The following is a 27,502-nucleotide window of genomic DNA, read 5'->3' on the forward strand; positions in this document are numbered from 1 at the left end:
ACTCATCAAAGCTTTTTAACTAAATGGGAGATGCCAGTTTGTTAAACCAATTCTTTAAGGGAAAAAGGAAGGCAAAGCTTTAACAATACAGTACATGAATACAGAAGACCTTTGGTAGTTTTATAATGACATTTTATTCAGAAAACAGTCTATAAAAATATTTACAAATATTTTGAATTTCTAAGTTGAAATAAAATGCTATCCCTATGTCCAAATCTAGTTTTTCTTTCTTCTTCCAGTGTGTTTTCCCCTGCTCCTCTTCTTCAGTCTTCTCACAGTAAAGGTTTCTATTGAACACTGACCTGCTGTGTGAGCAATACTAAGCCCTGTGCCACAGCATTTGCATAGTGGGAGAGGCTTGCCTACACTGTTTCAGCAGAAACTTGACCATTATGTGGGGAGATGGGGACCACCCCCCTCTTTCCCCACCCCTCCAGGAAAAGCAGGATTGCTCAGGGCGTCTTGCAGCTGGGCCTGCAGTGACGTCAGGCCAAGATGGTCTTGGAACCCTCCAGCATGTCAAACTTTGCTCCCAAAATGTAATATCTATTTTGACTACAGCACCAAAGCACTGGGCTTCCACTTCTCAACTCTGCAGCGAGCCACAAGGCTCTTACATCCGCGTGAGTCTTCCAATACACAGATGGGAATTTATATCTGGTTACATAGAAGATGTGTTCTTTTAAATTCGTATTTTTAGTGTACATGGTGCTTTTTTGTGTGCTTAATTCTAAACATAGTTCTGGCCAAAACCTCGGTTTGAGTTCTCTGCACGAGGAAAGAATACAAAATCCAGCCCATTTTCAAGGGGGACCGTAAGGGGCCCAACTCGTAATGCTGCTAACAACGCTGGTGGCTGCCACAAAGCAAAGCTTTCTGCAGAGCCCGGTCGCCCATCCTTAGGGTCCCATGGCAGCTCCATCATAGGCGCGCTGGGAACCAGCTGCCCATTTCTCATAATCCTAGTTTGTAAACAACCGTGCTTGCATGATGCTGCTCACCAATACCTATAGCTGCTGCTGGAAACAAACATTCACTTGTAGCCATCCCTGCAGTATAAATCTAAACCAAACAAAAACATATTTGACCAGAACTAAGTGTTACTCATCCATCACCTTGAAAAGGGCCTTGAAATATTCTCTGGATTGCAATACAGATACTATTTACAAAAATATAATTAACCTCTGTCATTTTTCTTTTGGTTTAGAGCCTAAACAGATAATACAAAAGAAATATTTAATGTTTCCAGAAAGGACTGGTTTTCAATAACAGGCTCAAGGTTACAGAATATGCTGCTATGGCTAGCTGTGATGGAGCTTGCAATAAATTACGGAGAGTGCTCTGAATAACCACAAAAGTTTTAAACAGTGACTGCTCCTGGGATTAGTTAACCGGTGTTTGAATTAAGTGCATTACAGGCATACACTGTGCACATCAAACCAACACTCTGATTTTGCAGCCGTCTCCACACGTGACTCAACAGCCCGAGAGCACTCAGCTGTACGAATCCTTTGTGTGCAGAGCTGGATGCAAGCGTCTGCGTGCAGCTATACGGGCACACGCGTGCCCGCTGTGAGTAATGGAGACACGTGAAACCGTCCTCTTGTGAGCGATGCCTTCCCCTTGGTGAAGGGGCAATTCCTGCCAATGGAGCAGAAGTACCAGAGGTGCAGCTAGGAACTGAGGGCGGCATTACGCTGGTCCACTTGCTTCCGTATTTGTGACTAGAACAGAAAGACAATCCATTACTGTTTGTCTGCATGCACATGGATGTGGGTGAGTACGACCAACCCAAATACTGGTATTTAAGGAAGTAACGCTTTCAAGCCTTTACATTGTCTTCTCATTGCTTCCTTCACGACCCAACACATGTGGTCTGTGCTGATGCTCCATATGGTTTACCATCTACACAATGACATCCTTAAAGATGGAAGGAACTTCTTCTTCCTAATGCGTATGTCTGTTAAAAAGTGCATCCTGAAAATGCTAAAGTGGGTTTGCAGGTGTATACATTATGCAAAAACTACATTTTCTGGTCTAGTTGGGCTGGAAGCCAGAACAAGTACTCCCTTCTGGCAGATACTGAGAACTGTAGCACTTGGGCACTACAATAGTGGGGGGTTTATGATGGCGGTACCACGGGTACTGCTGCCTGAGGCGTACTGCCACATAACACTGCACATCATCTTACCAGTTTCCATCGCAGTATTTTAATCCACTCGTCAGCTTCTATTCCAGTTTTCGCGCACAGGTAGTACGTCCTTAGTGGGAACACTAAACTGTAAGTAAAAAATTAAACCTATTTCTTAAATTGCTAGAACAACTGGTAGTTCTTCCTAAAACTGAACCCAGCTGGCCTGCACCAACAGTTATTTAGACAAAGCAGGGCAGGGCAGTGTCCTGATTTCAGCTGGGATAGAGTTAACTGTCTTCCTAGTAGCTGGTACAGTGCTATGTTTTGAGTTCAGTATGCGAAGAATGTTGATAACACTGATGTCTTCAGTTGTTGCTCAGTAGTGTTTAGACTAATGTCAAGGATTTTTCAGCTTCTCATGCCCAGCCAGCGAGAAAGCTGGAGGGGCACAAGAAGTTGGCACAGGACACAGCCAGGGCAGCTGACCCAAACTGGCCAAAGGGGTATTCCATACCATGTGACGTCCCATCTAGTATAGGAACGGGGAAGTGGGGGCAGGGATTCGCCGCTCGGGGGACTGGCTGGGTGTCGGTCGGTGGGTGGTGAGCAATTGCACTGCGCATCATTTGTACATTCCAATCCTTTCATTATTGCTGTTGTCATTTTATTAGTGTTATCATTATCATTATTAGCTTCTTCTTTTCTGTACTATTAAACTGTTCTTATCTCAACCCACGGGTTTTGCTTCTTTTCCCGATTTTCTCCCCCATCCCACTGGGTGGGGGGGGAGTGAATGAGCGGCTGCGTGGTGTTTAGTTGCTGGCTGGGGTTAAACCACGACAGGCAGGGAGGCCATGCTCCCGTTCAGTCACCAGGAGGGAGGTTAGCCAAGAACAACCGTTTACAGCTTGGGGAGACACTGCCCCAGGCCCATAGGGACAGAAGACCCACATTTGGGCACAGAAGCAGTTACTGTGTGACCCGTAGCAATGTCTCAACTGGGAACTGGACTATACCTAAGTTCCATGGGTCTGGGTGATGATTATATATGTTTACAGAATTAGGAAAAGAAATGCCCACTACACATAAGCCTACACCTTTCCTCCTCGTCAAGAAAAAAACTTTTGCCAGCAGTAACCTGGCAAAGCCATGCAGGACCAACAGAGGCTGGCTGACAGAAACAGACTTGTGAGTTAGAGGAACAGCAGGGTTGCTACCGGCAAGGGAGCTTTCAGAAGTACCCAGTGGTTACATTTCAAAATTCCCTGGCTATTTTGACCTTCCCAGCAAGATAGAGAAAGCACAGCAACTTACCAGAAACAGTTGACTCTCTCCTGGGAATAGTCAAATTGCACAGCTGAGCATTCAGTTAAGTCAAGTGCCCGAATTGGTTCTGTGGCCTTGAAAATAAAATGGTTTTAAAATGGAAACACGTGAAAACAGAAAATAAGGCTAGCTTGGTTCATTTTCAGTGCATTTAGACCTTTACAGGCACACCAGGTCTTTCCAGACATAGGTACAATAGCTGTAACACCATAAACCCGAACTAGCGGAGATAACATCAGTGCTAACATGACATGAATTGAGCTAAATATAAAAAAAACCAGGACAGTTCAGATCTAGACAAACAACAGAGGAGATCTCTACTGCAGGAAAGTTTGAGCTAGATGCAGACTGCTGAGGGTTTGGTTGATGCATTATAATGTAACGAATACAGCAGAAAATCCAGTACCACTTCCAGCTAAGGTTTACCAACACAAGCGGATAGTTATAGGTCTTACCAGGCCTAGCCAGCTGTTGGAGATTTAATTCATTCCTAAGTGCTTTAAAAGGATGAAGCTGGGTAGGGAGACATGCAGAAGCAAAGCTAAAGTAGTGCTTGCAGCAGAAGTGATGAGTCTGGCTGCATCAGCAGTGTGTGTACATCTAAGTTTCTTGGGACAGGCCTAGGAGTGGTCAGGTGCAGGGACACAGACTGTGTATAACTGCAACCCATCTCCCTTAAGAGTTTCATTCCCTCTAGGTGTGGGAGTTCTTTGATTTGTTTCAGCCTCACACTGTTGAGCACCTTGGCAGAGGCCACTGAAGTAGAACGGCTTGCTCCCTGCCCAAATGCCCTTAGCTGTTCCCATCGTCCTTCATTGGGTGTATGGAGGTGTCCTGCTTTCTAACCCTTCCTTACATTTTCCTCTGGCTCAGTGGCTGTTAGTTATATGCTACACTAGCAGACAGCCACTTGTGCTGAGGTATGCTAGCAAATGCCATCCCCGGGGGCCAGCAGCAGGTTGCTCACCTGTAGGTATCTGCAACCCCACAGCAACAATGGGAGTGCCAGGAGACATGCGAGCTGCTGCCCGGGAGGAGGCCATATTCCTGACAAAGACACCTTCTCGCCCGGTAAGTCACAAATGCTACTCAAATGTTTGGAGTGCTGCCCTTTGAAATGTTATCCTGGAAATTTAATTCAGGTTGGCTTGAACTGAAATGAAAACTGATGGAAGGCCCTGTAAAAACATAACTGTTCATAAATGGTGATGTTTGGTGAGAAAGGGCAGTTGTGTCTTTTGTTGTGTTCAAATCTGTTAGATGCTTGAAATAGGGCTTGGCAGAGGTAAACAGTTTGGCTGTGTTTATGAAGGAACCTGAAGTGGAAGTATTGTAAGGGTGGAGAAACTAGAGGTATTTCTTACTTTTACTTAGTTTAAGATAGAAATGGAACAGCAACCGTAAGGACACACTGTTTTTCCCAGATGCAGCAGGTTAATCTATGTCAGAGTGCTAGGAAGGAATACATTTTTAAATTAATGGTTTTCTATGTACACTGTGTGACCACTTGAAATAAATGGATGAAATCAAGGAATGCAAAATATACTACTAATATGCAGAAATATTTTAACAGCACCACTGTCTGTTAGGTTGTGTGTCAAAGCTACCGATAAAAGCTGTGTTGTGCTGGTAATTTAAAATCCACTGAACAAAGCAACCAAAAAATGCACTGTGAACAACAACTCTGCCTAGTAGGTAAGACTGACAGAGCACAGTAAATGTTTTCCAGGTGTAAAACTTACTTTCTCTTGTTGAAGTCATCAGCAAAACTCTGACTTTATTTGAAAGGTCTGACCCCTCTGACAGCGTGGGAAGCTCTAGCTTGGGAAGCTGTGATACAGATGCGAGAAGCCAGAGATATGAGGAGGCTGCAGCTGCCTCTGTTGAGGTTTAAAAAGCAGAACTGGTGTTTGCTACTTACTGTCTGGTCTTTGAAATACTTTAGTTCATTCCTATGCAGTGTAAACCACCTTGTCTTCCAATTCTGAAAGATCAAGAATGGATGGTAATTGTCTTGTGAGAATTTAGTGTAATGCTTCTTAGGAAAGAAAAAACTTTAAAGCTGTTGACTTGCTCTGGTTTACAGTTGTGCTTTGTTGCTGCTCAGAACACAAATTGTTCCTCTCTGCAGGGGAATGCAGGTGGAGCTATTTCAGCTCCACATTGTCTCTAGCTTCTGTGGAAGATTGCAGAGTGGAAGCAAGGAGTAAGAGTTTTCCTTACCTTGACTATTTTGCCTTGTTTTATCAAATATCCTTCTTTTGTACCAAGCTGTGAAGTAACAAGGAAAGGGATCAGTGTTAGAGACTGAGCTCTGCTTCTGTTTCCCACATCCCCCTCTTTGCCTACATCCAGAAGATGGAAGAGCAGCCTGTTCCTGGGGAAACTTCCCGTGGTCACTTGCCCTGTCCTCGCTCCTGTGCTCCCCTCACACGGCCAGATCCACCACTAGGGTAAACATGGACCTGTGCTGGCTCTAAAGGCAATCTCTTAGACCGTGCCTCCCTCAGCAGCCTTCTGGCCTGCATCTTTTCAACCAAACACAGCAAAATAGTTGCAGTTACAGTTTATTTAGTAAAGTTAGATGGTTGCCTCAGTATGTGTTGTAACCAGAAGCACCTGGAGTTTAGCTGACAGTGGAATTACCCACAGAAATTCCTCTTGAAATGCAAGCAGGGGGGAAAAGTGCTGTTTTACTTGGGCATTCTCTTCTCTCAAACAGCCATGTGCTTGAGAGGAAAAACCTGCTACATTCAATGTGCTTATTGAAAAACTGGTTTTTGAACTGTTTCTCTGCTGCCATGAGTGACACTGGGACCTTATGACTTCTCAGATACTGAAACTCTGTGTAGGGACCTAGCTGTGAGACTGCAGACCTCTGAAAAACAAATTCTTGCCAAGTTAATTACTACTTGCTCTTGAAAAAATATTGCCTTTTTATATTGGTTGTATGTGGAAGTCAAGTTTCTCTGGAGGTTAAAGTGGAACTCAGCCATAATGGGTTGGTTGTGAGACACATCAGAAGTGGTTCTTTTATCAACTTCATTAACCCTTATTAATGTAACTCTTCCTCTTTTTCTCAAAAAATATAGTATCTAATTAAAATACTTTCCTCTCTGTTCTGAGCAATACTGTTCTGGAGAAACCACCTGTCTCAGATAGGAGTTACTTGGGATTTAAAGTCTCTAATTACTGTCCAAGTGAGTCACAGATGTCACAGCAGGTACCCCAAAAGGATATGAAGATGTTCTCTTGTTTCTCACACCAGTAAGGAGTAGCTTTTAATATGACACAGCTTTTTACTGTGCTCAAAATTACTATAGGGCTGAAAGGGTGGAGGCTCTTCTGTCATATCACTCTATTTCAGGTTTAAGTCTGTGTCAGAATACAGCAAGCTGTCTTCCTGCTTTAAGACAAGGTGATTCTAAAATAATAAAATCCAAGTGTGAAAATGCCAAAAACCCCTTTTCAGTAATGTACCCATCAGGATATAGATACTCTTATTAACTTGGTTGTAATACGCTTCAGTTTGGCGTTTCCTTTTCCAAATGTGTCCCTGCCTGTCTTGCACGCCTTTGAATATTTTTTTCAAAAGGTCATTTTTTAACCGACTTAGAAAGTCAGAGATGCTCTTTCCTTCCCCTCAGTTAGGAAGGAGGCTGTATATTGCTAACTGGGCAAAATAATTCTAACAAACAAAGACAACTGCAAAAATAATAAGTGGTAATGAGTTTATGTCTGTCAGGACTACTATCTGTTTCCTGTCATCTAATCCTCATATTCACTGACTGAGAGAAAATGCGGTAAATCCTGTAGCTGTTACTTGGTTTTGCCATTTAGTGTATTCCTCTCCTCACCTCGGGGGGGGGGGGGCGGCAGAGAGAGCGAGAGAGACTTCCCACTGGCTGGAAAGGATGTTCGGCAAAACAAGGGCTCACAGTGCAACCTGACATAAGTATTGTTGCATACTGCCTGATGAGTGTTGTCAGAAAGATGTGAGAAGTGTTGTGTTTGTTGTGTGGTGTGGTTTTTTGTTGGTTTGGTTTTTTTTTAATTCCTGATAATGTTACTGTTAAGATGGCATTCTAAAAGAAAGATAACAGGAGAATGAAAACGTTTCATATATTCTTTGTTTGGATGGTCAGACTCACCTAGGTCAGCTGCAGACAGTGCTTTCCCAGTGACAGCATTGAAGGTCTCAATGACAACAATTGTAAAAAGCTTTATTTGTCATAGGACTGTACTTAGCAAGTCTGTGTTTGTTTTGCCTTGGTCAGCAAAGACTTCCTGTATTTACGAACCCATAAAGGGATGAATTACTGGCATTATTCCATAGCTCACTCCAGCAACCATACTATACTCGGGCCAGGAGAAGCATCCCTCCCACCAGAACACAACTTACTGAGGGAGCATTTGGAACAAGATCGCTTTCTGTCCTTCCTGTCTGCATCGCTGTGTGAACTCGGACGGACTCATAAATGGAAGGTTCTTCCACTTCCCGTGGGTAGGGATGCTTCAATACAATTAAGGTTCCTGGAGAGAAAAAGAGCAGGAGTAAGTCATCTGGCAAGACAGTCTTAGAAAATAACCGGCAGTAGCAGCCTGTTTGTGGAACGGTTAACTTTACCTTTTCCTAAAATTAAAAAGGTGTAAGAGCTAATAACCTCCCCAAGATCTCTGCGACACTTCCTGTAAGGGGTTTTCCTTGGAAGGGGGCAGGAGTCAGGCCACACCCACATGAGAAAACAATCAGAGGCCATAAATGACTCTCCCATACTGATAAAACTAGACAAATACTTCTAATATGCATCATCTGAATAGTTTTGACTTTGTGAAGGGTATTTTCTACAAAAATCCACCTATGCAAACTACAGAGGGGCACTTGCTGCTGGATTCACTTGCCCAGTCTCACTTTCCTGGCTCTGTCATGTTGCTCAGAGTCCTCAATACCTTGGGCATCTGGACCTTGCCTAAATCCATTCCTTCCTCCCTGTACAGTGGTAGTCAATTTATTCTTACATCTCTGCAAACAACAGTGAAAACCCTCTTCACTTCTCCTAAGCAGTAGGGAATTAAACCCCTTCTGCAGTGCATGGTAAGTGGCAAAAAATCAAGACAGCAACAGAAAGGACTGCCAGACAACCCTCAAAGGCAGGTGTCTCCTGTCCTGCTTGAACCTTCTTTCCAGTCAGGGAGTAACTAGGTAATACAGAACAAATTGAAACACAGATTTCATAGTTAGAGCTGAAATGCTGACCTACATGTGACCTACACTTTCACTGCATTCATGAAGATGTGACTACAGACATTATCACCCCTGTTTACATGCAACTGTGAAAACTAAATATATGGCACCATTTTAAAACCTTTAAACTTACTAGTGCTTGCAGGGAATCACTTGACACATTAAATTCCCTTCCTGCACAGGAGGCTGGGCGGGTGGGTAGGCAGGATGCTAAACTAGATACGAGGCCTTAACAGTCGTCCTGCTTTTGCCAACAAGCCATTGCTTGCTGCGTAAATCACTTCATCTGTCAGTGCTTCAGGTACAGACTTCCTAACAGTAACCCCACATTACCATCGCCTTTAACTGTTTTACCATAGCTCTTTCCAGTTAGTAACATTTTGATTATAGCCATTCTTTGTTCTGCAAATAAGGTCATGTTTATTACATGTTCTCTGCAAAAAGCTCCATTCTCAACAGTGAATCTATTACACCATTCACAACAGTGAAGAACCTCCTTAAAATAGTAACTGCTACACCATCTAATCTCATTCTTTAAAAATAATGTCACAGCATACCAAATGCTGCTCCATTTGCATTTTATGCTGATATTGTCAGCTCTAAAACAGGAGGGATTCTAGAATTGGTAAGAACTTGGACTTGAAACCTACAGGTGATTGAGTAATTTAAAACTGAAATAAAGTTGAAAGTATATTTTGTAATGGGAAGGGCTACAAAGGGAAGTGGAAAAATCATATTTGAAGTAACCAACTGAAATCTGTTTGCAGGCACAGAGGGTGTATGCAAATGTGATATATTCAACTTGCAATAGGTGAAAAGTCAAAATCAGTTTAATTCTCTCTGGCCTTGCAGAATAAAATGCTTTATCATTTAAAATGAAATTGAGAACTCTTCCATTACCAGTCTACAACAAACTACCCTTAAGCTGTTGCACAGAATCAGACTACCATCATCTGTACACCATGGATAAAGAGCCCTGTTGCAGACTGGGAGGACTAGTTTAACATTTTATACAATATTTGTTTTCTAGTAAGTTCTCCATGTTTTTTTTCTCCACAAATGATACTTGTACAGAATCATCTGGTAACTGTACAAAAGAACTAGTAAAAGCTGCACTGTAGCAAGATTCTTCTTGCATGTTTGTGCGTGATATCTATTTCTAAGGAAGAATGAAAATTAGTCACGTTGGAAATGTTAGCTTCAAGCAACTGGCTTTTTTGTCTGGGTAATGACTTAATGTGTTTTCAAAATAATTTAGGTAAAAACTGATAAAAAAAAGCCAACAGGTAAGAATAACATGTTGACCGTGTCACTTTGAATAGACAGAAATATAGAAATATGATAGCATATTACTTTAACCTTCTTACTGAATAGATTCAGCTTGCCTGTTCAATTAACCATCTCACAGAACACAGTAGCCCCCGTTTCACTTTAGTTATCTGTAGTTCTGAAGGAAGTGTACACATTACGCTGCAGAAATATAGATGCGAGTCCATGTAGCAATTTGGAGTGGCAAATGAAGCTGTAGTAAGACAAGGTTTGTTGGGCTTGAAGCACAAACCTGCAGCTGTCTCCCAGTACAAAAGAACCACTGCACTCCATAAACCAGTTTGCAGGGGTACAGGCCTGTGTGTTTAAGTACTGATCAAAGAGAGTCTGGTGTGCCTCTTCACACACAAAACTAGCTCCACTGAGACAAAACTTAAGTGGAAGATAGTGGAAACCATTACATGTTCTATCTTGTGGGTCTCCATCTTATAAAATCCTGTCCATAAGCAAGGAGGAGATGAAAAATGCTATCATGCTATCTTCCTTCACTCTCTCATTCCTGATCTCACAGTGTTTCTATAGAAAATTGCTTGCAGAAAAACTGGTCCAACTGCTTTCTACTAATGCCTGAGCCAAAGGTCACTTGCTGCTTTTCACTGAAAGGAAATGTGGCCTAAGAAATCAGACTTTGTTGCTGGCCCTTCTGCCAACCTGCTGTGTGACCCTGTGTTGGGCCAGTCGTTCTGCCATGCTGACACTTAGCTTAGAGTGGGCTCTGATGAGCCCCTACTCCCTTTTTGGTATAATTCAGTTACCACCCAGAAGACCTTTGACACCTGTATCTGAAGGAATATTGCCTGAGTGCTAATTGTCTCTTCCTCTCTACTGCTATCCATGGTAAGGTAAGGTGGAAGGTTTCTTGATCTGATGTTCAAATGGCTTTTCTTATTCTGTAGCACATCCAACTTAAAGAGGTTTCACACAGCCAGCAAAATTCAATTAGGGAGCTTTAAGGTGACAAGTGAGCCCATCATTCAGCAGTGTTGATCCTGTCCACAGAGATCACATAACACCAATGCCTTGATTACTAATGGCTGTAACACATGCAGTGAAGGAATGGGGAAATAACATTTTATACATTAACTGGAATCTTTACAGCATCAGGCCTGTGGGTGCGTATCTGATTTCACAGGAAAAATAGCTTACTGCACAAAAGATACATGTAGGAACTCTGTGTTTGAAACATTGTCCTGGTTTCAGGTGGGATAAAGTTAATTTTCTTTCTAGTAGCTGGTATAGTGTTACGTCTTGGATTCAGTATGAGAAGAGGGTTGATAACACACTGATGTTTTCAGTTGTTGCCAAGTAGTGTTTAGACTAAAAGTCAAGGATTTTTCAGCTTCTCGTGCCCAGCCAGCAAGAAGGCTGGAGCGGCACAAGAAGTTGGGAGGGGACACAGCCAGGGCAGGTGACCCAAAGTGGCCAAAAGGGGTATTCCATACCATGTGACATCATGCCTAGTATATAAACTGGGGGGAGTTGGCCTGGGGGGGGGGGGGGGGGGGGCGGAGGCGGAATTGCTGCTCGGGAACTAACTGGGCATCAGTCAGTGAGTGGTGAGCAATTGCATTGTGCATCACTTGTTTTGTATATTCCAATCCTTTTATTATTATTGTCATTTTATTATTGTTATTATTATAATTTATAGTTTCTTCCTTTCTGTTCTATTAAACTGTTCTTATCTCAACCCATGAGTTTTACCTTTTTCCTTCCGATTCTCTCCCCCATGCCACTGGCGGAGGGGGGGAAGTGAGTAAGCAGCTGCGTGGTGCTTAGTTGCTGGCTGGGGTTAAACCACGACAACACTTAAAAACCCACAACTTAAAAAGAGAATGCTTTGAAAGATAAAAGCACCATGTTGAGCGTACCGCTGCATTTTTCTTAGGGGGAAAAAAAATGGCAAAGGAACCCTTGAATTTAATGCTTGTGTTACAAGAGCATTGGTGCGTATTTAGTGTGTGACATATTACAGTTATTGCACGTGTTAACTATTGTTTAACTGGTCACTTGCATATATAATTAGTACTACTCTGAGTTATTTGCATACACTTTCTATACAGGATACTGAAGTTTTTGAAGTTTTAACTTGTAGTAACACACCTTCAACTCTTGCATTTGAAGCTAAACCTAAAACTGGCACTATCATGACAGTTTGCATCTGTTTCTCCAGGGATTCTGGCCTGGTGGTATTCAACTCGCTCATATGAATCAACTTTATTCTTTTGACTTTTAATTCAGATAGCATGTTGGCTGCTAAAGAAGCCTGTGCTTTTTCTCTTTCTTTTTCTCATAAACAAGACAAACCACTGTGCTGGCAGATGGCATCAGCAGGCTGATCCACTGTAGACAGAAAGGGAGATGTAATACAGGGCACATTTCCTACAGGAAAGAGGTACATGTATCACTGTAGACTTCTTCCTTGGATGAAGAATAGGGGAGCTAAACAATTTCAAGTCCCTTTTCCATTTATTCTTATTGGAGGATTTCAACTTCATAAATGCACACATATTTCCTCACTAAACACCCTGCTTTGGTTTTGCCCTTTTTGAGAAGGTTCTGCTCCTCCCAGGACATGCATATCTCGAAACGCTTCCTTCTCTCTCTGAGAAATCAAAAGGAGCTCATGCCCCTGGTTAGCAAAAACCCAGTAAGCTTACATGTAGTTTGTCTTCAGAGTACTTGAAAGAGTTTTTGAAAAGGAACATCTTAGATACTTGAGGCTAATACAAATGTGAATTTCTGAAGAGGAACACTGCAGCAGTAGATCTACCTGATAACACATCGGAAGCTCCTTTTACTCAGATCTGTGTGAAGCATGACTACAAATGTGTTCATGCAAACATATGGCTCTTCTTACCTGTTTCACTTCCAATTAAAGGCTGATTTGCAAAATGCATGACTAATTCCTTCAAGCTAGAAAATTCATTAAATCCAAATTTGAATGAAGTTCCTGTATGTTCAACGTGGAAGTGTTTCACAGAATCTTTTCCCCTAAAATAAAAAGGGAAAATTTGTCAAGGCATAAATGCCAAAGGCATTTGGCATGTACGACCCTTAAATAGCAGCTTCTACTACAGGAAATCTGGCCCAGATCACAGGCTGACAATCACTGTCCTAGCAGGAGTACTACTGCCATTACTGTCCCTCACTGATACTCAACACCTCTGAGACTCAGATTTATTAAGAAAAATCTAATTGCTGCTTTACAGATATGAGATGAGGAAAGCCTAGAAAGGCCAAGTTAAATTAATTCTTGCGGCAATCATTATAAGGCTTATAAACGAGGTTTCCAGCCTTCTGTCTAAGCAGGATGATATCCCTTCACTTACTAGGCTTTAGTCTTGGTAGTGTACCTGTATTACTCAGTATATGTCTTACTTTTCAGGTAACATCCCAATCACATTGAAGATGTCTTCCGTTTCTCCTTCAAAAATAGGCTGCCTCCTTTTTTGCACCTAAACAGGGATTTAATAACCTAACTTTAGATACCTAAGGCTTTAAAATTTGTCTGCTTTGTCTCTGTACGCAGGCGAACGGCTCCTCTATGGTGGGCACTGTCAAATATGAACCAGGGTCCTTTGTCAGGGAAGTTACAGCACTTGTTTATGAAAGCTGATGATATTTAGAGAAGTGTGCAAGGCCTCACTTCCTGGACAGGCAATTATTTTGACTTCAGAAGTCGGTGAAGCATTTAGTGCAACTATCCCTCCTGTGAAAAAGTTACTTCTGTTTATGTTACTAGCATCCAAAATAGTCCAGAGAAAACTGTCTCAGGAAAAATGTGTGTAGCAAATATACTGAAAATACGGTGAAGAAAGGGATTTATAGTGTCTTTTCCATTGTTTATTGCCACTTCCACAGGAGATTTTAATTTCAAACAGGTATTTAAACAAATATTTATCTTTGAACAGTACTCATGATATTGTAGAACGTGCCTCTATTGACATCCTGCATGTTTTGCGCTACAGTCAGCTGAGACACAATGCATGCAAGCCAAGTGCAGATGCCCTACAACAGCAAATAGCTGCTGTGACTCCACTGCAATGACAGGGTTTTCATCTTTTCACAAGAAATACAATGTTGCAATTAGAGCAACTTCTACTCTATTTCCTAGTTCCTTTTTAAAGTTGGCTAATTTACTGGGGGAAGGGATTTCAGGCAATGTGTGATCTCTCTTCTTAGAGCTGTCAATAAAAACGTCAAGGAATGTCTGCGCCTTGTTTCCTTTTAAAACAAACTATAATAATGACTGAAGTTCCTTGTGAGGCAGAAGCAGAAAGTAAAGTAAAAGCTATAGAAGACATTTTAGGAGAGAAAGAAAATGATAGCTAGAATTGCTAAAATTATCCTTTCTATAAAAATGTGGGAGAACAAAATGGAATTACCTATTCTAAAATTAAGTTTTAATACTAGTAAAAAAAAAAGGAAAGGAAAACTTAAGAGTTAAACAAACATTAGAAAAATATTAAAACATTTTAAAATCAAAATCAGTATTTCAGGGGAGCTGTACCACCAAAAAACTAATGTAACAGAATAAAAGATCAAACTCCAGATTGGGATATTCAGTTCATATGGAAATGCAGTATGTAACTCTTGTTCCTACATGGAGAGCTGAACAAGAGATGGGAATTGACCTGAAGTAAACTGCTCTAGGTCTTCTAAGGCTAGAATTTGTTAAGGCAGCAAATTTATTTTCATTAACTAACACTTTAGCTTGTGTTTCTTATTGAAAGAACAGCTAATTGAATTTTATTTTATTACAGTAAGTTGTTTCCTGAGTGCCCTTTAAAACTAGCATCAAGATATGTTTTTTAAAAATTGTCTAAGGTAGATTACCTCAGAAAATGTTTAGTTACGTTTTAAAGTAAAAAAATATTAATCAGCAAGACAATGATTCATTTAAAATTACTTTTTTTTTTAAGGAAAGCTATTACTTATAAATGCTACTATTCTTTTTCCCAAGACTCGCACTCAATTAGTCATTGCTACTCTGAATACTCATTTTGGAACATCACCTTCGGATCTGTCCGGCACCCACCCAAGCTCCTTGTACAAATGGCTGTCTATAGTGGTAATGATTTCAGCAGTGTATGTATAGGCACACTTGCTCCTGGGTCTTCTGTCAGAGATAAGTGAAGCAATTTGTATTTGCCTTTTATACCTCTGGGGAATAGGGTATGTACAAATTGCACTCTCCTCGGTTTCCAAGTGACTACACTTCCAAATTGTAACAGCTCCTGGTACTGAATATGCAGAAAGTCACAATTTCAAGGGCATATGCTGTGTTCCTATCTATTAGGGTTGTGAATAACTAGCATCATTATACTGATCAAAGTGACTTTAACTTAAAAAGTTACTGCAATTCAGCTGAGCTGTGGTGACTAATTGTTCAGAGGCTCAGTTTGAGGCAGAAATGAGCTTGAATGCACTAGCTTAAAATTTCACTGTAGAGGCTTAATATATCATACAGTTGCTAAAGGCTAAGAACATATTTAGGGTTGGTTACCTCCACTCAGCTGACATGCAGGGACTACCTTGTCTGTCTAATGCATATGACTTTCATGTTGCCTCTCTGAAATATTGTGGCTTCTCTGCTTCTTGGGAGAGTGGAGAGTCTTTAAAAGTGATTCAGTAGTGAAGTACCCAGGCCAGGCTACCTGTGCTCTGTATCGGCTGTCCCCTGAACTGATGTAAAATTGCTGTCATTCTGATGACTTCAAGGGCCTGATGTCTGTCACTTGTGAAATACTGTTCAAATCAGTTACGCATTACTGGCTAGGACTGAGTCTTAGCCCAGAACGGAGGAGTAAAACCATCCAGTTAAACACTAGACTGTGCCTCAAAGATGATGGTTCCTATACAGTGATCCAGAAACTGGTGAAGTTAGCGCCTATTAACTGGTATATTTACTACTACCCTCATCAGAAAACTTTTCTACTCCCACCAGCTGTTTTTTAAACTCTTGTAACTGCCATACAGATTTTTATAATGCAGACCGAAAGTCTACAGCCAAACCATGGAATGATGTTTTTTACCAATAAGATTAATTCATAGTTTGGAAAAATGACAGCAATTTTCAAATCCAATCCAAATATTTTTTTTCTTCTAACAAAATATCATTCAGCAGGATTACACCATTAGCAATATATATTAAAATAGTTTGAGCCCTAGGAAAAAATCTGCAGGTCATCTCAACGCATGAGACATGTAAACAAACATGGGAGTAAGTGAAGATTTTAAAACTGCTAGCTGTGCGGCATTAGATAAATTCACTTCTGTCCATACTCTACCTTACAGAGAGGGAGTACAAATCTTCCCTTTCATTGCTCTTCCTCAAGAGATAGCTTCCATCCTGCCCGTTGGAAAGCAGCAGTGCTTCTGCTGCATGTCGGGTAAGATTATCATGATACCACCTGGGAAGACACAAGGGGTTAAAGCATCATTCACGCAGCTCTTAACTGACACCTGCTGCATTATGGAGCCCAGTTAGAGAAAGAAGGCGGCAACCAACACTGCTACAATTTTGAGTTACCATCCTTCTCACAGGCACGCACAGGTTACACAGAACTGTGCCCCTTTCAGCAGCCTTCTTTTGACACGCTCAGAAAACTATTTTTTGTTAACTACAAAGTTGTGTACAAACAGCTGACAGTTTGCTGAATCTAAAAAACCCTGCAAATTCTACTTGCATGAGCAACAAATTACCCAGATCTATGCTGGTAAGGGGAAAGCAATTTTGGGGGGTATGCGGGATCCTTTGTCTATTTTCAGAATCTGTACTTCCTGATGCTTTGGTACACTTCCTCTTTTGGGGCAAACAGGCCCCAAACTCCTCCCAGACTCTGTATTTCCCGTAACTCAGTTCACCTGCACTGCTAAGATCTGCAATTAAACACATCTGCCTAAGCTTAAAATTTTCATTTGAAGCATAACCTTTTTGGAAGAAGGAACAGAGGAAGGGACCGAAATTAACTGACAGAATTTGAAGTGAAAATTTAGGAAATCTCACCATTGTTGCTGCTCGGCCATATGTGGTCTGAGCAGTGCAGGAGAACATCTACATGCCCGCTTCATTTAACTTCAGTTAAAACTAACTTCATTAATTTTTTTATATGAAGAATTCCACAAGGAATCCACATAAACAAATCCTGCAAGGAAGATCATGAAATGTTTACGGCTTCGTTTCCATCCAGAATGATTCACAATAGAAACACCTGATCTTTCAATAGAAAAGGATCTCATTAGAAATGATCCTGAGACTGAACACAAAAAAGAGCTGCAGCTAAAAAAGGCTGGAGTGCCAATCCTGTAAGAGATGCTGTGTGCAGCTATTAAGGATAGTTATATACACACACCAGAACCTCTGGTGCAGAAGGAGGTGGGGATACTGTACCCAGCTCTACAGGGAGCAAGCTTCTCCCCTTTTCTTTATGTGGAGTGGTGCCAAGTCTACTACTTCTTCCTTTAAACTGTGTGTGCCTGTAATATTGGGGTCAAAGTCCATTACTGTTTCAGCCAGAGAAAGACAGTTTGACTGAAAGCAGAAGTGTGATCACAGCACGTTCCAGCATTTATATCATGGCAGTCTTCAAACTGAAACGAGGTGTAACTGTATACTCGTTCTCCTTATCTGTTCGTTGCAAGTTGCCACTAAACTTGGCATCTCACACAAAGTTTTAACTCTGAATTTAGATGGCTGCCTATTTGAAAGGCCAGCTGGCTGATAAATTGCTTTATAAGAGACTCCAGACTGTTAACCCTGTGGAAGACAAGATCCATTTGAAATTCAATACAGGCAGGGTATTGCTGCTTTGGCTCTAGAACATGCTCTGTGGACTATCTACACAGTAGAATAAAATAATGAATATTTAAAGATCAAAGTGCCATCCTCTGAAACACCTGTTAGCCAAAATCCGCTTCGGGATTAACTGCCCAAGTAAGTAACAGTCAAAGGTCAGATCTGTCCTTATGTGATGAGGATCGTATCAGCATGCATACTTGGCTGGACCTACAGCTGAGAAGACAACACTGTGTTTTGGGTGGAATTTCGTAACACTATTTCTCTCACTTCTGTGGAAAAGAAACATACATTGAGAAAATCTGTAAGTGTCCATTTTCATAAGGAGGCATATTCAGTTTGTGGTTGCTCGTAAGTGCACTGTTACCTTATTTCCAAAAAGCCTTTTACTAAGAATTTAAAATAGAAGTCACTTAAGTTTAAAAAATGTTTTAAATCTACTCTCTCTTTACACATAGAAGGCCAGTGACTAATGAAATTTTACCAGTATGCCAAAAAAAAAAAAAAAACCAACAACAAAACCTGACCCACTTAATTGGGAAAATAATGTTGGTTTAAAGTGCAATTTTAAATCTTTGCTGACAAGGCTGCACCACTCTTCTTGCCTAAATATGCTGACTCAGACAAAAATCCCTCAAATGTTACCGTGTTCCTCTTGCTCAGCTTAAAAAGTAGAAGTGGATGTGAGACAATAATACAGATCTTAGAGCCAAAATGACTGTGTTATACATAGTTATGTCTTTTCTCCTCTTCACTGCCACAGATGGTTCAATCAGTAACAACTGTCAGGTTGGTTACTTCAATATTTCACTGTGAAAATGGTCACTCAAAATTTGTTCCAATTGCATGAACACAGGTAAAATTTAAAAATACTGTAGAAAATTTAGCAGTTGCACACAGATCACCAGGAAGGTAAATAAATATGCTCCTGTGCAAATAGTCTGCTTTCCCAGTCAATCCTGCCTGATGACACAAATACAGGTAAACAGGACTAAAAAGAAACCCAAACAGCCCTGTGGTTAGACAGTACCGGATACACTTCACTTGAATTAAGCATTTGTCAGGGGGCAATCCTTCTATTTATCTTGTTTAGAAAAAATCTTTTAGGCAGTTCTATGAAATTTGTGGGTAAATCAAGGTGGGAGACATGGCTCATTCAGCAAGACACTAAAGGGCAGTCACCTTTAGCTTAAGTTTTGGTTGTCTTCCAATTGATACCTGGGGGAGGAAACTGTTGATAGAAAACATAATACTGTATCTACTTTCCTGCCTTCTTAAAATAAGAAATTAAGGAAATCAAAAGGCTTTACAAACACCCATCTGTTTGAAGCCCCTAGCAAGTCCTTCAAAATGCTGAATTAACTCTTTCATTTTGAACCATGGTGCGTATCTTGCATATTGGGCTGTTTCCGAAGGTCCTTCCAAGTCACCTTTATTTGACCCAACTTACAGAGCCTTGTATTCACTACAAAAAAATCCAGAAATATGCCCTGTACTTCGACCCCTGTCAGCCTGAAAATCACCAGTAGCATAGAAATTGCCTGGGGTTCCTGATTCAGATTGCTCTGAAGAAACACAAGTAGATAGATAGAGGAAAGTCCTTTACTGCTTCAGAGCCACTTCGGCTGGGTGCCCTTGGCCTTGCACACCCTCCTGTCTCACAATGCATGCATACATACTTCTGGGAGGTTTTTCTTTTCTAATTATTTCATTTCTCCCATAAAAAATCCTGCATGCTCCCATTTTTGGGTTCCTTATTGCTGATTTGACTAGTGATCTCAGTTTCAGAGTTTATAATTGCTGTCATTTATCCATTCTTGTTACTTTAACTTTGTCCTAAACTACATGAAATCTCTTTATCCCATACTTGTAAGCATGTTTGCGTTGTCAGCTTGTGTTGATGAAGGACCATGCTATTCGTTCTGTTCTTTGGAGTGGAAGAGTCTGCTGGGCCCATGAAAACACGTCGTAAGATGGGCATGCAGCCCTAGTGAGATTACCTTTGTTCTGTTTCTTTTTGGAAAATAAAGCATTTTCAGAAATCAGCCTACTCTTTAGATGAGATTGCATCAGTGGCAGCATAGGAACACCTTTACTGACATTGCTGTTAAGAGAAGGAGGAGAAAGAAATGAGACACACAGTGCCCCAGAGAACCAAAACTCATCAGAGCACACAGCCTTGCCCTAAGGATCTGCCCACCCAGTCACCAGTGGGGTTCCCCCATGGGGTAAGCTGGTGACTGCCACAGTACAAGCCACGTCTATGCTGGCCAGCCGTACCACTGCAGCTATGCTGATCATCACAACTCCAGAACAGGACACACTCGTGTTAAAATATCTTCTTTCATTAAGATCTCCATGTGGTTAATGCAGTGACTAGACCTCCCTACACAGTGGTGATCAGGAATATGTTACAGCAATGTTTGGGGTGGGAAACTCCCTCTTCAGGTAACATCATCCTCAAAATGTTCATTTGTTCTCTTCTTTAACAAGCCAAGACATTTCAAAGAAAAATGTTAATGAAACTTCATTTCTATGTCTCCTGCAGATCAGACAGCCCTTAGGTATGGCATCTGTCATTTCTGATAATGCTGTTGACAAAGAAACCATATGGATATTTTGCAAAACATTTCTACCTGTGTAAATAGAGGCTGGTGAATAAACCTGTAGCTGGCATCAGGTGGATGAACTTTTTAACAATACCGGAATACACAAAGAACACAAACATCCATGGTTAACCCAGGGATGAATGTTGAGTGACTTGGATAATTCTCCTCTCAGCCATTTCTACATGCAAACTGTGTAACACCCAGTAGAAACACTCGCTTTTCTTCCTCATAAAAATGAAAGATAGCTAGCGCCAGAAGAGAGCACAGCTAGAAGTTCTGCCATTTGTTTTTAGTGTCTGGAGTGATAACTCTGAGGTACAGCCAGCTATCAGATAAATGCAGTAGGCAGAGGTCACGCTTATTTTTTGTGTCTTTATAAGATTATGATCTTAGTTATAGCCTGGATAGAGTTAGAAACTGTGTGCATGTCTGGCTTGCTTTTGTAAAGAGTCAGGCAATTCGAAGTTCCTTCTCTGAAGCAGCAAGGAGATTCTCAGTATTCAGCTGGGTGATCTCTCTGCGCCTTTCCCAGAAGCTCCCTCCCCTACTGCAGAAGGTGCAATACTGCTTGTGCTCCCTGGTGCGTGACTGTCCCCATGGAAAGCACCTCAGCTGCTGGAGCTGCAGCAGCCCAGCAGAAACGCAGCAAATCTAATTCATCTCTCGTCCACCTCTGAAAGGGAACAGAGATCCACATTAGGGAGAGATGGTCCAGATGTGCTCTCAGTAGGACTTCAATATTACTCAGAGCAGTTATTTACCCTGAGGTTGGGGTTTTTTGTGGTGGTAGAAGTTGGCAGGTTTCGCACCTTTTTTTCATATTAAAAAAATATATTCTACCACAATGAATTGAATTTTCTTACACTTTGAAACTATAGACTAGCCTCAAAGATGTATTCCCATTCTTAAAGGAGTAGTACACTGTACTGCTTGATGGAGTGAGCGGGAAAGCACTGACTTATCTCCTTTGGCTGGACGCAATGCTCTTCACATGCCTGTACTCAAAAAATGACTCTACAAAATAGCCCCACTAGTTCTTTATTCTCTGCATGCTGAATTTCAGATCAGATCTGTCAAGGTTTGTTGTGGGGTTTTTTTGGCACACGAGTTGACAGAGCTCTAGAGAACCTACGAAAGGAAGAGAATGCTAAGATAGAAGTTACAGGTGGCCTACAACCAAAATTGGTATTCATTAGACATCCTTTCAATGTGTCACACTGAAACACTTAATCACACACCTATGTAAAGTACTTTTTTGGAATACAAGGCTGTCATTTCATAGAAAAAATAATTTAAAAATAGAAATATGGCAAAGTAACATCAGTGTATCCAGCCTTAAAGTTCATGTCTTCTAACTGCAGGCTTTCACTAGTTCAGCTTCTGCTTTTCACTTCCATTTTCTCACCCCCTTCTCTCAACTGGCTTTGTTCTGATTTTTACCAATTTCTTTTGCCCGCTTTCTAGCCATTGTAATTTTACCCTTGTTTACATTAGAAATATAGATGAAGTAAAAAGATTCTTATGACCGTTTGCCCTGTCCCAGTCATGAGAGTTCCTCAATTCTCCAATTTTATCATCTGATCTAGGCCTGTGATCTAATTTCTCTTCTCTTACTAAAACTAAGCATGCAGCATATCGTCCAGTCTTACCAAATACCATCTGTCACGGTATTGTCAAACCTGGAGCTGGAGGAACATAAAAGCTGTGCTGCAAGGGATGACAAAGAGCGCTTGGACTGCAAAAGGAAAAAGGTTACAAAAACTTGTTTCATCTTGTCCCATTCCTTTCACCTCCAAAAGACAATGTCACCAAAGCTATGCTATGTTGGGACAGAAGCTGTGTTAGCAGACCAGTCTGTAATTACTCGGATGACAAGATATTCCGCATTCTCATCTCTTGCGCAAATAACGTGAACTGCAATGGGGAATTCCCCAAACTCACATTATACGTGATCAGCTACAGGAGTTTCACGCTGCAGTGTGCAGGCTGTGCTTTTAGCAATAACAGCAATAAATCCAATTGGAAAAAGGGTTGACTCCAGAAATAGCCAAAGAGACCTTCAAAGAAGAATCACGATGTCAATTTCCTTCCTCTTTAAGCCAACATGCTTATGCCTCTTTTGACAAACTTCACTGCTCCCTTTCAAATATTTTGGTAGATTTAGGGAAGAAGTTAATGAATGAGGTAACCTGTTTTTAACAACATGTTATGATTTTGATCTACCTTTTCATTAGGCATTAGTTCCACCTATAAAACATTGAGAATGAAGCTGACGGTGATCTGAATTTTCACTTTGAACTCTTGATTGTTTGACCACCCAAACTCTCCAAATAAATATAAGCCACCTCAGACTGAATGAAGTAGTTCAAAAAAAAAAAAAAAAAAAAAAAAGGCCAAACCCATCACTTTTGCTTTCTTTTGTTGTGAGGTAAAAGGTCAAAAAGTTCATCTTTACAAATACTGAGCCTCTGGAGAAAAACAATCCAATCTGATAAACAGCTGTAGATATGTCTAGATCTTTCAGAGACTGTGATTGTCCCTGATGATAATTGGGATTCTTAAATCTTGATTTTTTTTTTGTGACAGAGGGGATACCTCTAGAGCAGGGGTAAAATAAAGGTGGGGTTTGTATATATATATTTTTTTTTCCTCTTCTCCCTCACTCCTGCCTTGCTCTCACCAGCTCTGATATTCTCAGTGTAAATACAGGAGCATTAATCTAGAACAGCCCAGCAAATACCAGGTCCTCCAAAACTAGCAGAGAGTTAGACAGATTTTATGCTGTACACCCATCTACATTGCTGTCAACTTTCCACTCTGATGACCAGTTGAGCCAGTAAACTATGAGGATATCCTGGTACCCAATCTCCTTTCTCTTAAAAGTAAAGAAAAAATGCTTCCCATTACACACTTCTTCAAACTTTTAACAACTTCGATTTTTTCACAGTAAAGCAGAAGCTCTAAAATAACCTGCTTCAAATTCCCCTCCCCAAAGGTACGTGAATGTCAGATGAGCTGCTCCTCATTTGAATGACCCTTGTCTCTGCTGGTCTTTACTATGGCAATGACATATACTCCTCACCAGAATCAGGTCTCAGTTGTGCTAGATACTATGTTGGGTCTAAGGGGAACTCGGCACTGTGATAGCACCAGGGACTAAGTTTAGGGTAAAAAACCATTGCAGTGGCCGAGAATTTAATGTTATGGTCTGGAAAGTGACACACTCTCTTCTCACAGATGAAAAAGTATTGGCTTTAAGATATCTTTTAGACTATGCTACCAGAACGTTTGGTATGTAAGGACTTCTTTTTCCGCTTCAGAAAAAAAAAGCAAAAAAAGGTGGCTTTAGTACTAGCTGGAAAAAGGACTTTGTTTAATGATTTGAAGGGAATCTTTGCTTGGCATTGCTTATTCACCTTTAGTGCATTTAACTCAACTCACTGCCCTGAAGGAAGATGCTTTAGTATTTTGTGGTAGGGTGAAAAGTTTAGGTTTTCCATTGAAGTGGAAATAAAATAAAGAAGCTACAGCTTTAAAAATGCATATTTGTAGCCTTCTCATTTGTAGTCTTTCCTTCTCACGGGTACCACATCAAGCTGCAGTCCTTCAAGATCATCTGTGAGGACTAACTCCTTGCCAATCAGCGAGGCTGTTTATAAGCACAGGTTACTGGCATAAATCAACTCAGGCCATATAGTCTAAATGATTAAAAGTCTGGCAATTGGGAATCATGCTTCCCACAGCAGCTGCAACTCTTTTTCTTTTTTTTTTTCTTCTTTCTTCTCACCCCCCCACCCCATAGATACGTTTTTAGGATGAGCGTAATCTAACAGATGTAAAGGAAAAGTATATAATGGCCACTGTGGGTACCATTACAAAGTGACTTCATATTTGTTAGATGCTTCAGTAACAGGCACTTAATTAACATGGGAAAATATCAGCAGTGTGGAGATACTAATTCCAAGTCTCTTTGCTACCCTTCAATTTCTTCACTAAGTGAATTAATCGCAAAAAACCCCTCATGATTTGGTGCTTATCCATAAGTACCCAGGAAACAAAAAACCTTCTTTTTTCATCTGTTATTTTTGATTGCAGAAGTGATATCAGAGCCTTTTTGCTTTTCCGGTTTCTTCACTGGCCTTTCTTCTGCTTTGTCCCCCCTTTGCTTTGCTGCCACTGACCTTTCCCACCCTGGCCTCCCTGTGCCCACCTGTGCTGCTCCTCCAGCCCGCGTTTCTTCTCACCCACAGCAATGCTGCCTGTGGAAAAAGTAACCCAAGCCTTCCTCCCGCAAAACGCAAAACTAACTGACAGACAAAATGGGTGAGTCACATTGGACAGAGAGCGAAGTCTGTTGCAACCTTTGGCTTTCCTTTTTGCTCCTTGGGTTTGTTTTGCTTTTGAGTGAGGGCGATGTCCTCCTAATGGCTGCGAACTGTCCGCTGCTCTTGCTCCCGAAGCCCGAGGCGCCCTGGGGAAGCCTGCTGCCTCCCAGGGCCCGGCAAGGAGCGGCTGGGATGGCAGGCCTCTGGGCCAGGGCCCAGGCCAAGCTACGAGGAGATGGCTAAAGGGACAGCGCAGCTCTGCAGCCAGGGAGGACAGGCACCTCTGAGGACAAGCTCTGGGCTTGGTGCTCCCCTGAGGTGCCGGTAAGCGACACGGCGCAACCGGGACTCTTCCCGACGGAGGAGGTTTCAACACCGCAGAGCTTCTCTGAGGGAAGCCGTAGCCACCTGCCTTCCTCTAACTCCCCGCTATATCTGAAAGGCTTGCCTGCGCTCTAGTTTTTCTAACTATTATTTATTTCTCCCACTCACCTGCGGCACGCCAGCATCCTCTGTACACGGGAGCCTGCCAGCCTCTCAAACCCGCCAGAGGGACGAGGCGCTGGACTTCTCTGAGGGGCTGCACGCCATGCACGAAGCCCTTCGGCGGGCTCGTTAAAACAAACCCCGCTTTACCTTATTGCTCGCTTCATTACCACATGCAGCAGCAAGAACCAGCAGCTCCCACCCTGCCAGCTCCCGTCGGGTGGCCCGGCACCACCCGGGGGCCGCCATTTCGCGCGGGGACCCCCGCGCCCCTCAGCCGGCGCCGCCCCGAGCGCCGCTTACCCGAGCGCCTCCAGCTCGTCGTCCAGCGGCGCGGGGGGACGCGGCTCCCGGCGCTGGGTCATCGTCCCGCCGGGGAACGACGGCTGCCCGCGGCCGCCTCCGCGGGCCGCTGAGGAAGTGCGCGGACGCGGCGGCGGCACCTCCCGGGGCGGCACCTCCCGGGGCGGCCGCCGTTCGTTCCGCCTCGCCGCCGCGGAGTGCCCCGTCGCGAGGAGTCCTGCCCCGGCCCCGACGGCGGGGAAGCGACCCCGCCCCGGGGCTTTTCGGGGGCCCGCTGGCCCCGTCAGCGGGGCCTGGCCCCTCAGCAGGGCCGGCCGGAGCCCCCTGGGTAGCCGGTGGTGCCCGGTATGCGCCATGTCTCTCCCATGCTGGAAATACTTTATTTTATTCCCAGGATAATTCGTATTTCCAGTTACTTTAATCTGCACATCCCAGAAGTTCATATTCTGAAGCGTTTCACGTACGTTCATTTTTTTCTTGCAATGGATGCCACTCACCTTTTCCGCGTCCGCCCGAGTACTCGGTGAGGAAACCCTGTGGAGGTTTCTGGATCAAGGCGAAATCTGTATTCATTCTGTAGGTGTCCAACACTGCACCCACCCAGCCCCGAGAGTGCCGTGGGTTCGTAGCTTGCCCCTCGGAGCGCAGCCCTGCGGGTGCGGCAGTGCTGCTGGGGAGGGCTCGCCTCGGGAGCGGGACGCTGCCGGCCCACCCTGGGCCTGCCTCGCCCCGGCACCCTGACAGAGCGATTTCTGGGGCGACCGTCATCCCGCTCCAGGCTGACTTGAAAGAGGCCGTACTGTCTCTCAAAGTCAGAGGAACGTAACGTAAAAGGTTGCTGAAAAGGTACTACCAAACAGGGAATGAAGTTGTGTCGGAGGACTGAGCTCTGTGGATGAGAAATTTCTGAGCGTTATCCGGTGCCCATCCTTCCAAACGTTTACATGATTTGCTGCATACTAGAGGTTATTTGTATTCCCCAATACTTCATGGGCAGTAATTATTACAGGTCCGGCAAATTCTTTGCTAAACTTCTTTGACAGAAAGACAGGGCTCTGGTGTAAAAAAAGAAATAAATGGCAGAATGCGCTCTTCCAGTCACACACACTGAAGTTTTCACCAGGTATCCAGTGCCGAAAATAAGTTGTTTCCAGAAAACTGATATTTGAAGAGGCCAGAACAGCTACTTATTTCCTCACAAGCAGTCATACGAACAGCATGCTCAGTGTGGAGCTGAGAGTCATTTGGAACAGGCTCATTAAAAGCCTGCTGCTCCTGCTGGTCTCAGGGAATCAGTTTTGGAAGAGCTTTTTTAGCCTCCTGAATGGGAAAAGCTTCACAGAGTTTCCATATGTCAGATCAGACTGTCCTGCTGTTTGAGCTTCTAATTGTGCTTTCCCTGGCAGCAAGGTGCTCTGCTCCTACACTTTGGCTGTTTATCTTGGCAGCCAAACATTCAGTTGTAGATACAGATTTTGCAGATAAGCTGGGTTTTTTTTTCCTTATTAGGAAAAAAATAGGGTTTTTAATTAGGGAAAAAAAAATTGTTTACTCTTTCTGAGTATGCCCTTTCCTCTATTACTTAGCGAAATCTTGTGGTCTGATACTGTCTTTGGTAACCTGATCCTGAAATCCACAACCTTTGGTTAAATAGGTGCTTTTGATGTCTCCACGGTTTGCTTGTATTTGCTGGATAGATTTATTTATTATTGTTGTCCTGTTTTGAAAGCTGCTTTGTTTGTTTTCAGCAGTGCTGAACCCATGAAAGAGGCAGAAAAGCGGTTATCAAAATTTCTGGGTTACAGAGGAAAAAGCAGAGAAAGAAAAATTAAGTAAATTCCAAACAATGAAAAGCCACAACTAAATTTTAGTGAATTCTAATTACATCACAAGTCATCTTAAAAGTTCAGCATTGTGGGCTCAAAGGTAGTTTCCAGCCCTTGTGTA

The 27,502-nt window shown here is 42.4% G+C and overlaps 1 protein-coding gene across 3 annotated transcripts; it reads right to left on the reverse strand.

Moving 5' to 3' along the window:
- Positions 1-110: 110 nt before the first annotated feature.
- On the reverse strand, positions 111-25,685 carry DAPP1 (dual adaptor of phosphotyrosine and 3-phosphoinositides 1). 3 transcript variants are annotated; one of them, XM_052775679.1, is made up of 9 exons: positions 25,556-25,685; positions 16,325-16,447; positions 12,892-13,025; positions 7,863-7,993; positions 5,684-5,731; positions 5,382-5,444; positions 3,449-3,534; positions 2,192-2,279; positions 111-1,724 (listed from the first exon to the last, which is right to left on the reverse strand). In XM_052775679.1, exons 1-9 carry the CDS (start codon positions 25,615-25,617, stop codon positions 1,674-1,676), a joined length of 786 nt encoding a protein of 261 aa, XP_052631639.1. In that variant the 5' UTR covers positions 25,618-25,685; the 3' UTR covers positions 111-1,673. The 3 variants fall into 3 exon arrangements, with proteins under 3 accessions (XP_052631639.1, XP_052631649.1, XP_052631660.1); XM_052775689.1 differs by lacking the exon at positions 5,382-5,444; XM_052775700.1 differs by lacking the exons at positions 5,382-5,444; positions 5,684-5,731.
- Positions 25,686-27,502: the final 1,817 nt, after the last annotated feature.

The sequence above is a fragment of the Harpia harpyja genome, chromosome 2 (assembly GCF_026419915.1).
Source record: "Harpia harpyja isolate bHarHar1 chromosome 2, bHarHar1 primary haplotype, whole genome shotgun sequence".
In the NCBI taxonomy this organism is placed as follows: Eukaryota; Metazoa; Chordata; class Aves; order Accipitriformes; family Accipitridae; genus Harpia; species Harpia harpyja.

Coding starts and splice junctions, on each gene's coding strand:
- DAPP1 (XM_052775679.1), bottom strand. CDS start 25,617: ATGACCCAGCGCCGGGAGCCGCGTCCCCCCGCGCCGCTGGACGACGAG. Junction 16,448..25,555: donor GACGAGCTGGAGGCGCTCGG/GTAAGCGGCGCT, acceptor GTGTCTTCCCAG/GTGGTATCATGATAATCTTA. Junction 5,445..5,683: donor AACAAGGCAAAATAGTCAAG/GTAAGGAAAACT, acceptor TTGATCTTTCAG/AATTGGAAGACAAGGTGGTT.